The sequence below is a fragment of the Bombina bombina genome, chromosome 1, assembly GCF_027579735.1.
Source record: "Bombina bombina isolate aBomBom1 chromosome 1, aBomBom1.pri, whole genome shotgun sequence".
NCBI lineage: Eukaryota > Metazoa > Chordata > Amphibia > Anura > Bombinatoridae > Bombina > Bombina bombina.
Genome location: NC_069499.1, coordinates 416,413,861 through 416,426,337, shown reverse-complemented (window position 1 = coordinate 416,426,337; position 12,477 = coordinate 416,413,861). Strand labels below are relative to the sequence as shown.

Here is a 12,477-nt window from a genome sequence, read left to right as displayed (position 1 = left end):
ATAGCGGTGAGCTCCAGTTGGCAGATTAGGGGTTAATAATTGAAGTTAGGTGTCGGCGATGTTAGGGAGGGCAGATTAGGGGTTAATACTATTTATTATAGGGTTAGTGAGGCGGATTAGGGGTTATTAACTTTATAATAATAGCGGTGCGGTCCGCTCGGCAGATTAGGGGTTAATAAGTGTAGGCAGGTGGAGGCGACGTTGTGGGGGGCAGATTAGGGGTTAATAAATATAATATAGGGGTCGGCGGTGTTAGGGGCAGCAGATTAGGGGTACATAGGGATAATGTAAGTAGCGGCGGTTTACGGAGCGGCAGATTAGGGGTTAAAAATAATATACAGGGGTCAGCAATAGCGGGGGCGGCAGAATAGGGGTTAATAAGTGTAAGGTTAGGGGTGTTTAGACTCGGGGTACATGTTAGAGTGTTAGGTGCAGACGTAGGAAGTGTTTCCCCATAGGAAACAATGGGGCTGCGTTAGGAGCTGAACGCGACTTTTTTGCAGGTGTTAGGTTTTTTTTCAGCTCAAACAGCCCCATTGTTTCCTATGGGGGAATCGTGCACGAGCACCTTTTTGAGGCTGGCCGCGTCCGTAAGCAACTCTGGTATCGAGAGTTGAAGTTGCGTTAAATATGCTCTACGCTCCTTTTTTGGAGCCTAACGCAGCCATTCTGTGGACTCTCAATACCAGAGTTATTTTAAAGGTGCGGCCAGAAAAAAGCCAGCGTTAGCTACGCGGGTCGTTACCGACAAAACTCTAAATCTAGCCGTTAGTTCATTTTTGTCATATAGATAATATTGTGCTCACTCCCATTGAGTTATTTAAGAGTCAGCACTGATTGGCTAAAATGCATGTCTGTCAAAAGCACTGAGATAAGGGGGCAGTCTGCAGAGGCTTAGAAACAAGGCAATCACAGAGGTAAAAATGTATTAATATAACAGTGTTGGTTATGCAAACTGGGGAATGGGTAATAAAGGGATACTCTTTTTAAACAATAACAATTCTGGAGTAGACTGTCCCTTTAATATAACAAAAGCAATCACAAATTATTCATTGTTTCTGTTTTCCATATTCTGAACTGTGAGGATTTCTAACTGTATTCAATAATCATTTAATGAGCATACTACTGATGTGCAGACTTTTAAAATATGTAAATATCTTGTTGTCATTTAGGAAAAAATCAAGAGAATTGAGCAAATAAGAATGGAAAAAGAACTTCGTGCTCAGCAAATCTTAGAGGTGCAAACATTTATTGCTGTGACAAATGTATATTCTGTGCCATTATTTTAGCATCTGCATTATTTCTCTGCATGTTTTGTTAGACTGACTGTAGAGGCTGCTGGTATGTATTTGTGATATCCGTTGCATGTGTGTATAAATGGGTTCTGTGTAAAAGATGGTGCTTATGTGCTGAATAAACCTGTATTCTGATAAAGCAAACTGATTTGCTGCTCCTTGTTAAAGTGTCAAAAGCACCACTACCTCTGTCACCTGTCACTGGTAGTTTTGTCTGGTGTCCATATGACACTGTAATATGACTGTGCTCATTTTAAAGGCAATAGAAAGTACTGGAGGCAGCAGTGCCTTTGGTGCTTTTAAAAGCAGCAGAGGAGACGTTTCAGGAAGTGTTTGACTTACACTTAAAGGGACACTAAAATTATAATTAGACATTCAAGATTCAGACAGGGCAAACCAATTTAAACAACTTTCCCATTTACTTCTATTATTTAATTTGCTTCCTTCTCTTGTTATCTTTTGCTGAAAGGTTTATCTAGGAAAGCCCAGGCGCAGCAAAGGAAGTTCTAGCTGCTGATTGGTGGCTGCATATATATACCGATTGTCATTGGCTCACTCATGTGCATTGCTGCTCCTTCAACAAATAATACCAAGAGAATTAAATACATTTGATAATAGAAATAAATTGGAAAGTTGTTTAAAATGTCATGTTCTACCTAAATAATAATAGAAAAATGTTGGGTTTCATGTCACTTTACATTGTTCTTGATTGTCTTAGTCCCTTTTCCAATGCAATACAATGTGCAGAAAGTTAGCTTTAGGGTTTGATTTAGTGGTCAATGTTTATTTGTGATAAAGATGCAGAAATGCAATTAATTGTCTGATATACAAACATTTGATACTGTCCAAAAGCTTTTTGCTCCTCTTGACTTGCAGTGAAGTATTTTATGACATATCAAGACTGAATGACTTCATAGCTATCACACACTCTTTATTAAACTACTAAGCAGATTTAGATTAGCATGCAGAGAGAAGTTGTGCTGCCCTGTATTGTTCTGTCACTCAGTAAGGCACGTAGCTTCATTCTGAATCTGATAAACTTTTCAGATTGTAGTTGTGCTGTTGCATGACCTTGAGACCTGTTTTGCATGCACAGGCTAAAAAGAAAAAGAAGGAAGAAGCGGCAAATGCCAAAATATTGGAAGCCGAGAAACGAATAAAGGTTAGTTTAGATAAAAAACAATAGCTTTTCTTCAATACATGTATTTCTATTAAATGTGCATTGCATAGCAAGAAGTATCATGTTTTATGCTAGGAAGGATCCACTTCCCTTTATACATGATTAAATAAGTAAATCCATTTGATGCTACTGCTCCTCCCCTCAGTTTGATTGGCTGTCACTAATTTGAACTGCAGCACAAAACCTCTGCAGCTTATATTTACAATGATTTAATACCTGCTGTATGTCTATAGCTCATCTAATACTTTTTTTTTTTTTTCAAGAATGCATATTGATAGGGACTTCATCAATGCAGAGTAGATGTTTTATGTTACCCATAGCACAATATAGCTTTAATGCACAAGGTACATTGTATTGTAAAATGGGTTTCCCCTTAATGTGTTTCCAATGACTGGTTATACCAGCTTCAATGTATGGTAAATCATTCCTTTAGGTTTATTTTTATATTTTAAATAGTGGTTTGCTCTTTGAACACCTATTTAAACTGGCTGAGTTTGCAGAAAGCACATACATATTTATTATATTATCTCTCTTTATATACACAAATGACAATACTTAGGTATTGCAACATACATTATGGGTGGGTGTTCAATGTGTAATACCAGCATTTTCAGATACAAAAATCTTTGTTTCTCGCACCCACAGTTTGAAGTTTGATTTTACTGCATTCTCCTTTATACATAGCTTTTCTTAAGAGAATACTGCAGTAATCATATCTTTAGTATAGATATTAGTTTCAACAGCAATTGCAAATAACATATTAAAGGTAAAATAATTTTACAAACAATTTAATACACTTAGCGGCTAAAATGGATCATTGGGAACACATTAAAGGGGAGAAAATGTTACAATGCAATGTCCCTTTAACTGGGCATTTAAATATATAAATAAGTATGACCTCTGACCATGGCATTCTCTGTACTAGTGTACTAGATAGCATTTCTGCATGAATATATAGAAAGTACACATTAATGTGCATATGTTTTGTTTTTAAGACAGATAATGTGTGGTGGGATCCCTGTAGAGATAAACTGAAAAAATATTATCTTTCCAAATCATTTATCCAGCAAGGGGATTTGTAAAATTACCACTTGCTGTAATTCTACTAGCACACTGCTTCATGGTATGCAATATGATTTACCCCTGGGCATGTATCATGATTACAGACAGTAACTTGATTTGTTGATCATTTTATCTATTTAACACAACTGCTGATTTCAAAATGTACTTGGTTTTTTTTTCTCTCAAAGGAGAAGGAAATGAGAAGGCAGCAAGCAGTTCTTCTGAAACACCAGGTCTGTATTTTTAAGTGAAACCTTTGAACTAGCTATTAATGTAGTGATATACTTTTTTATAAAATTCTTTTTTTGTAGCTGTTTCAGTAAATACCTTTTCAGAATTCAAATGATAAGTTATTATGATGTATAAATTTGCCTTTGCTTATATATTATTGTCTTGCTTTGGTATTGGGGTCTTCTGGGGATTTTGACTTCTTGCAAAGTGGTTTTGTGATCTGTGTCGTTTCTGTCTCATAATAATGTGCCAACTCTTTCTACCAGGAGTTGGAGAGGCATAGACTAGATATGGTATGGGTATGTTTATTTTTGTACATCTAACACCGCATCGTGATTTGGTTGTGAAATGGTTCTCATAGCAATGCATAAAGTGTAGCACTGGCTGCTGTCACACTACATTCTGCTGCATGGCTTAACAGCACAGTGCGTTTCATACATCTGCTGCTTGCAAGTGAGAAATCTAATATCTGGAGCAATTTCACACTGCTTACTAGAAAGCTGTATTACTGTTATTACTTGTAAAGAGAAATATAGTTTAATCTTAAGAGCCATTTTGTTGCTCTAGTTTATTCACAGACAAATATTATATTGTTCCTAAATTACTGTTATTTTATATAACAAAGCAATATGTGCTTTTTATATGCATGAGTACTTGTAGATACTCAGATCTCCTGTAAAACAGCGAGCGAGATGCAGCTTTTGTAACTTTATGCAGTGCATCCACTTCTATTGGACGATCTTCTTTCATTCATGCATGTTTATGAGCCATAAATTATTTTTCTTTCAATTTAGTTAATTAATAAGAAAATGTAATCTCTGTGCCAAATTATATATACAAACAGGTTGCATTTTCAGTAGTTAGAATCCTTCTTAATTGGCATGTGACATAATCATGCACAGACTTCTATAAGCAGATGTACGGTAATTGATCTGTTTTGGCCAGTATTTTCTGCTGTGTTTTCTGCTAGCAAGCTTCTAAAGGAGCATTTCACTGTAACTGACCATAAGTATATGCTTTTGTTTTACACTGTCCTCACGTTCATCGCTTTACTGTATTGCTTTGATTGTGTACCTGCTTTCTAAACCTCAACTAAAACACGCAAACTTGTCCTGTGACTAGTCTCAAAGCTAAATCCGCATCTCCTTGCTTTTGTCTTCACTCTATGCAGCCATTTATTTCTGGTTGAACCTCCTTTAATTTGATCTATTATTATAGGAAAGAGAGAGGAGAAGACAACATGTGATGCTATTGAAAGCTGTGGAAGCACGTAAAAGAGCTGAAGTAAGTGCTGCAGATCTGAATATCATGGATATATACTGCTTCTGTAGGTTTATTTTTTATTTATTTTTGTAAGCTTAATCCATTTAATGTATAGCCTGGGCTGCCCATAATGCTGTCCCACTTCTTATTAAGTAACTAAAAGTGAATTTTTAGTAAATGATGTAAATTTGAGTAGTATGTTTTGATAAATTTAATATATTTATAGTAATTAATTTCCTATGTACATACTTTATCTTTAGTATAATTGTGAACATAATGCAAGGTGGCCTGCAGCCATTTCTGTCATTAGTGACAGCTCCCTCCAAAAAAAATCAGTTTGGGATCCCTTTTCAGGAAACACCTTTATAACAATTATAGTTTATCAACTTACTACCAAACTGGTTCATGGCAATCATACAGCTATTAACAGACCATATTGTCTGAGCCTCCAACTATTTATTATTTACTTACTGCTAGATTACAAGTCTTGCGTTTGCCTTAAAAAGCAGCGTTCAGAGGTCCCAACGCTGCTTTTTAACGCCTGCTGGTATTGCGAGTCTTGCAGGTACAGGTGTAACGCTCACTTTTTCGGCCAGACTCGAAAATACCACAAAGCCACTTACGTCAATTGCGTATCCTATTTTTTCAATGGGACTTGCATAACGCCGGTATTACAAGTCTTCCAAAAAGTGAGCGGTAGACCCTCTCCTGTCAAGACTGGTACCGCATTTTAAAGTCAGTAGTTAAGAGTTTTATGGGCTAGCGTCGTAGTATAAAACTCTTAACTAAAGTGCTAAAAAAAGTTCACTAACACCCATAAACTACCTATTAACCACTAAACCGAGGGCCCCCCACATCGCAAATACTTGGAAAAGAAATGTAACCCCTAATCTGCCGAACCGGACATCACCGCCACTATAATAAATATATTAACCCCTAAACCACCATACTCCCGCATCGCAAACACTAGTTAAATATTATTAACCCCTAATCTGCCGTCCCTAACATCGCCGACATCTACCTACATTTATTAACCCCTAATCTGCCACCCCCAACGTCGCCGCCACTATATTAAAGTTATTAACCGCTGAATCTAAGTCTAACCCTAACACCCCCATAACTTAAATATACAGTAATTTAAATAAATCTAAATAAAATAACTATCATTAACTAAATTATTCCTATTTAAAACTAAATACTTACCTATAAAATAAACCCTAAGCTAGCTACAATATAACTAATAGTTACATTGTAGCTAGCTTAGGATTTATTTTTATTTTACAGGCAACTTTGTATTTATTTTAACTAGGTACAATAGTTATTAAATAGTTAACCAATCAATAACTACCTAGTTCAAATAAAGACACATTTACCTGTAAAATAAAACCTAACCTAAGTTACAATTACACCTAACACTACACTATAATTAAATTAATTCCCTAAATTAAATACAATTATCTAAAGTACAGGGGGGAAAAAACTAAATTACAGACAATAATAAAATAATTAAAAGTTTTTAAAACTAATTACACCTAATCTAATTCCCCTAATAAAATAGCCCCCCAAAATAATAAAAAGCCCTACCCTATACTAAATTACAAATAGCCCTTAAAAGGGCCTTTTGCGGGGCATTGCCCCAAAGTAATTAGCTCTTTTACCTGTAAAAAAAAAGTACAATACCCCCCCCAACATTAAAACCCACCACCCACACACCCAACCCTACTCTAGAACCAACCCAATCCCCCCTTAATAAAACCTAACACTAACCCCTTGAAGATCACCCTACCTTGAGAAGTCTTCACCCAACCGGGCCGAAGTCCTCAACGAAGCTGGGCGAAGTGGTCCTCCAGACGGGCAGAAGTATTCATCCAAGCCGGGCAGAAGAGGTCCTCCAGACGGGCAGAAGTCTTCATCCAGGCGGCATCTTCTATCTTCATCCATCTGGGGCGGAGCTTGTCCATCTTCAAGACATCCGACGCGGAGCATCCTCTTCGTTCTTTATCCGACGACTGAATGAAGGTTCCTTTAAATGACATCATCCAAGATGACGTCCCTTCAATTCCGATTGGCTGATAGAATTCTATCAGCCAATCGGAATTAAGGTAGAAAAAATCCTATTGGCTGATGCAATCAGCCAATAGGATTGAACTTTAATCCTATCAGCCAATCGGAATTGAAGGGACGCCATCTTGGATGACGTAATTTAAGGAACCTTCATTCAGTCGTCGGATGAAGAACGAAGAGGATGCTCCGCGTCGGATGTCTTGAAGATGGACCTGCTCCGCACCGGATGGATGAAGATAGAAGATGCCGCCTGGATGAAGACTTCTGCCCGTCTGGAGGACCTCTTCTGCCCGGCTTCGATGAAGACTTCTGCCCGTCTGGAGGACCACTTCGTCCGGCTTTGTTGAGGACTTCGACCCGGTTGGGTTAAGACTTCTCAAGGTAGGCTGATCTTCAAGGGGTTAGTGTTAGGTTTTATTAAGGGAGGATTGGGTGGGTTTTAGAGTAGGGTTGGGTGGTGGGTTTTAATGTTGGGGGGTATTGTACTTTTTTTTACAGGTTAAAGAGCGGATTACTTTGGGGCAATGCCCCGCAAAAGGCCCTTTTAAGGGCTATTTGTAATTTAGTATAGGGTAGGCTTTTTATTATTTTGTTTTTTTTTTTTCATTTTATTAGATGGATTAGATTATGTGTAATTAGTTTAAAAAACTTGTAATTATTTTATTATTTTCTGTAATTTACTGGGGGGGGTTCGTACTTTAGATAATTGTAGTTAATTTAGGGAATTAATTTAATTATAGTGTAGTGTTAGGTGTAATTTTAACTTAGGTTAGGTTTTATTTTACAGGTAAATTTTGTCTTTATTTTAACTAGGTAGCTATTAAATAGTTAATAACTATTTAATAACTATTCTACCTAGTTAAAATAAATACAAAGTTGCCTGTAAAATAAAAATAATCCTAAACTAGCTACAATGTAACTATTAGTTATATTGTAACTATCTTAGAGTTTATTTTATAGGTAAATATTTAGTTTTAAATGGGAATAATTTAGTTAATTGTAGTAATTTTATTTAGATTTATTTAAATTATATTTAGGTTAGGGGGGTGTTAGGTTTAGGGTCAGACTTAGATTTAGGGGTTAATAACTTTAATATAGTGGCGGAGACGTTGGGGGCTGCAGATTAGGGGTTAATAAGTGTAGGTAGGTTGCGGCGACATTGGGGGTGGCAGATTAGGGTTTAATAAATATAATGTAGGTGTCGGCGATTTTAGGGGCAGCAGATTAGGGGTTCATAAGTATAATGTAGGTGGCGGCGGTGTCCGGAGCGGAAGATTATGGGTTAATAATATAATGCAGGTGTCGGCGATGTTGGGGTGGTAGATTAGGGGTTAATAAGTGTAAGATTAGGAGTGTTTAGACTCGGGGTTCATGTTAGGGTGTTAGGTGTAGACATAAAATGTATTTCCCCATAGGAATCAATGGGGCTGCGTTAGGAGCTGAACACTGCTTTTTTGCAGGTGTTAGGTTTTTTTTCAGCCTGCTCTGCCCCATTGATTCCTATGGGGAAATCGTGCACAAGCACGTTTAGCCAGCTTACCGCTAACGTAAGCAGCTCTGGTATTGAGGTGAGATGTGGAGCAAAATTTTGCTCTCCGCTCACTTTTCTGCGGCTAACGCCGGGTTTGTAAAAACCCGTAATACCAGCGTTGTCTGTAGGTGAGCGGTGAGCATAAACTGCTTGTTAGCACCGCACACCATTACCGACAAAACTCGTAATCTAGGTGTTATTTTCTTGTATTAGTGTATAATATTTGAATATTGAGCACTGTATAACACATTCAAAAATATGAAAGTGTTACTTTTGTTTGGAACAAAGAATGTCAGAATACAAACATTCTGCATTTAATTGTAACAGACACGTGGCCATCATTCATTGCTTTGGAAATGCACCCAATGAGCTTATGCTTGCTGCAAAAGGATGGGTGTGACCCAGGCTAAACTAACACCTGCGATCACGGAATTGCGATCGCCGTAACGCAATCCCCATTGATGTCTGTGGGGAAAAGAAAGTTATGTTAAAACCTAACATAAACCCCTAGACTAAACACCCCTAATCCGCCACTCCCCAACATCACAACACTAAATAAAATTATTAGCTCCTAATCCGCCGCCCCCCACATCACTGGCACTAAATAAACCTATTAACCCCTAAACCGCCAGCCCCCCACATCACTACTAAAAAACAAAACAAAAGAAAAACTATTAACCCCTAAACCGCCCCCCCCCCACAAAGCAAAACACTAAATTAAACTATTAATCCCTAAACCTAATACCCCCCTAATTTTAAATTAAATTTACAATAGAACTATCTTTAAATAATTTAAAAAAAACTAAGTTTAAACTATAAATTAACCTAACATTACTATTTTAAAACAAATTAATGAAAAAAATAAAAATAAATTACAAATTACAAAAATCATAACACTACGAAAAAAAAATTACATTACAATAAAATTAAAACTCTAAAATTACGAAAAATAAAAAATGAAATGATCTAAAATAATAAAAGTAACACCTAATCGAATAACAAGTAAAAGCCCTCCCGACATAAAAACACCCACTAACCTAGCAATAACCTACCAATAGACCTTAAAATGGCCTTTTGTAGGGCATTGCCCTAAGTTAAACAGCTCTTTTACCTTAAAATTACAAAGTAAAAAGTAACCCCCAAAATAAAAAAAAAACTTAGTGTAAAAAACAAACAAACACTAAGCTACCAATTTGTATGGGCATTCAGCTATTTTACTGCCCATCCCTAATCTAAAAAACAAACAAAACTAACACTAACCCCAGAAAATCTACTCACAATTCCTGAAGTCCGGACATCCATCTTCATCCAGGCGGCGAAAAGTCTTCATCCATCGCAGGGGCATCTCCTATCTTCATCCCAGTGCAGAGCTGTGGAGGCGCGTAACATCATCGCCGGTGGCGCAGACATCCAGTGTGGAGGATCCTCTTCATATGATCACCACCGTACACTGAAGCTTGAATGCAAGGTACCCGTTTAAAAATGTGGTAGCTTGCATTCCTTATGGCTTTCATTTTCAAATCAGCCAATAGGATGAGAGCTACTGAAATCCTATTTGCTGTTTACCAATAGGTGAAGATAGGAGATGCCTTCCCGATGGATGGAGATGTTGCTGCCTGAAGATGGATGTCCAGACTTCAGGAACTGAGTAGATTTTCTGGGGTTAGTGTTAGGTTTTATTTTTATTTATTTTTTTGTGTGGGCATTTCCTTTAAAAGTGCTGAATGGCCTTTTAAAGGTAATGCCCATACAAATGCTCTTTTAGGGGCAATGGGTACCTTAGTTTTTTTTGTAGACTTAGGTTTTTTTTATTTTAGTTGGTTGGTTGGGGTGATTACTGTTAGGGTGACTTTGTAATTTTTATGTAAAAGAGCTGTTTAACTTAGGGCAATGCCCTACAAAAGGCCCTTTTAAAGGCTTTTGGTAGTTTGTTTGGTTAAGGGGTGTTTTTATTTGGGTGGGCTTTTTTGTTTTTATAGGGGTATTAGATTAGGTGTAATTTTTATTATTTTGGATAATTTCGTTTATTATTTTTTGTAATCTTAGAGTTTTTTATTTTTCGTAATTTTAGATTTTAGTTTTTATTTTTTTGTAATGTAATTTTTTTTTATTTTTTTTTTCGTAGTGTTAGGATTTCTTTAGTTTTGTAATTTATTTATTTTTATTTTTCGTTAATTTTTTTATTTTTAAATAGTAATGTTAGGTTACTTTATTAGTTTTTTTTTTAATTCACAGGTAAGTTTTTATAATAATAATATAATAGTTATATTGTACATTTAATTTAAAATTATGGTGGTATTAGGTTTAGGGGTTAACAGTTTAATTTATTGTGTGCGATGTGGGGGGCCGGCGGTTTAGGGGTTAATAGGTTTAGCTTTGTAGTTGCAATGCGGGGGGCCAGCGGTTTAGGGGTTAATAGGTTTATTATAGTAGTTGCGATGTGGGGGGCTGGTGGTTTCGGGGATAATAGGTTTATTTAGTGTCGGCTATGGGGGTGGGCGGCGCATTATGGGTTAATAGGTTTATTTAGTGTCGGCTATGGGGGTGGGCGGCGCATTAGGGGTTAATAAGTTTACTAAAGTATTTGCGATGCGGGAGGGTGACGGTTTAGAGGTTAAAAGGTAATTTATGGGTGTTAGTGTACTTTGTAACATTTTAGTTATGAGTTTTGTGAAACATTAATTTTTTTGCAAAATCCATAAATACTGGTCTCAGATCGCGGTATGGATCAGGGCAGTATAGGCTATAATGCAAGAATTTTAGCCGGACCGCGCAACCTTTAATACAGGCACAACGGAAATCCAGCACTCAAACGTAATTTTTTGAGTGCGGAATGAAACGTTGCGTTACAGCTTGAGGTATAGCTATACTGCTGCGACTTGTAATACTGGAGACCTGCCATTCCACGTGCAATGGCTAATTTTTCAGCGGTATAGCCGTACCGCACCATACTGCAAAACTTGTAATCTAGGTGAAAGTGTGCTAGATCATATTCCCATTTTAAATGTAATAACTGGTAGCAGTGGCCAAAATCTGTATAGGCTTTATTTAAGAATGTTGTTTTCATTACTAGTAGTTTTTAGGTTTATTACTGGAATATATTCTATAATTGAATGCTTATACACAGTCCATCAGTGAAGGTAAACTGCATACCAAAAAAATGAATTAATGGACTCTTGCACTTATCCCCGAAAGTTAAAACACAGTACTCTGAGATCTCCCAATACTCAGAAGCAATAGTAAAATCAAAATAAATATAGGAATCGCTAAAAGCTAGGGAATATGGACAACATATACAATATATGAATTAAATACATGACATTTATTAGTTAAAAAAAACATAATATTATTATCATTATAATGATAATAATATTAAAGTGAACTGCATACTAAGCACTGTTTTAGGTGGACAACTCAAGCATTACAAAATATCTACCATAGATTTCGTATATTTATCTTTTCTTTTAAAAAAAAAACTGATGTAAGCATGTTTTTATTGCTAAAGGAAAAGGAACGTTTAAAGCAAGAAAAGCAAGATGAAAAACGGTTAAATAAAGAACGCAAACTCGAGCAGCGAAGATTAGAGCTGGAGTTGGCCAAGGAACTTAAAAAGCCAACTGAAGATATGTGCTTAGCAGACCAAAAGGTAATCAGTTCAGATGAGAAATAATCACATAATGCCACAAAGTTCACGCTTCTGCTTCTCATACTTCATTTTCCCCCATCCATAATGGTGTCCCAGCAATCTGCAGAATCCATCCATCTATAAAAACATGCATGAATATGCCTTTTACAATCGCTCAGGGACAGTTTATAGCTACAGTGCACTAGATTGAAGCCAAGAGACATTG

At 36.6% G+C, this 12,477-nt stretch overlaps 1 protein-coding gene across 9 annotated transcripts in view; it reads left to right on the top strand.

Moving 5' to 3' along the window:
- Positions 1-12,477, top strand: part of BAZ2B (bromodomain adjacent to zinc finger domain 2B) — an 842,173-nt gene that overhangs the window by 658,285 nt on the left and 171,411 nt on the right. For 3 of the 9 annotated variants that reach the window (XM_053698336.1, XM_053698337.1, XM_053698335.1), the window contains 6 exons: positions 1,173-1,238; positions 2,392-2,457; positions 3,726-3,770; positions 4,035-4,067; positions 4,987-5,052; positions 12,132-12,272. In XM_053698336.1, coding sequence (XP_053554311.1) covers positions 1,173-1,238; positions 2,392-2,457; positions 3,726-3,770; positions 4,035-4,067; positions 4,987-5,052; positions 12,132-12,272 — 417 coding nt within the window. The remainder of the gene's footprint in view (positions 1-1,172; positions 1,239-2,391; positions 2,458-3,725; positions 3,771-4,034; positions 4,068-4,986; positions 5,053-12,131; positions 12,273-12,477) is intronic. The other 6 variants (XM_053698339.1, XM_053698344.1, XM_053698342.1 and 3 more) reach the window with 5 other exon arrangements.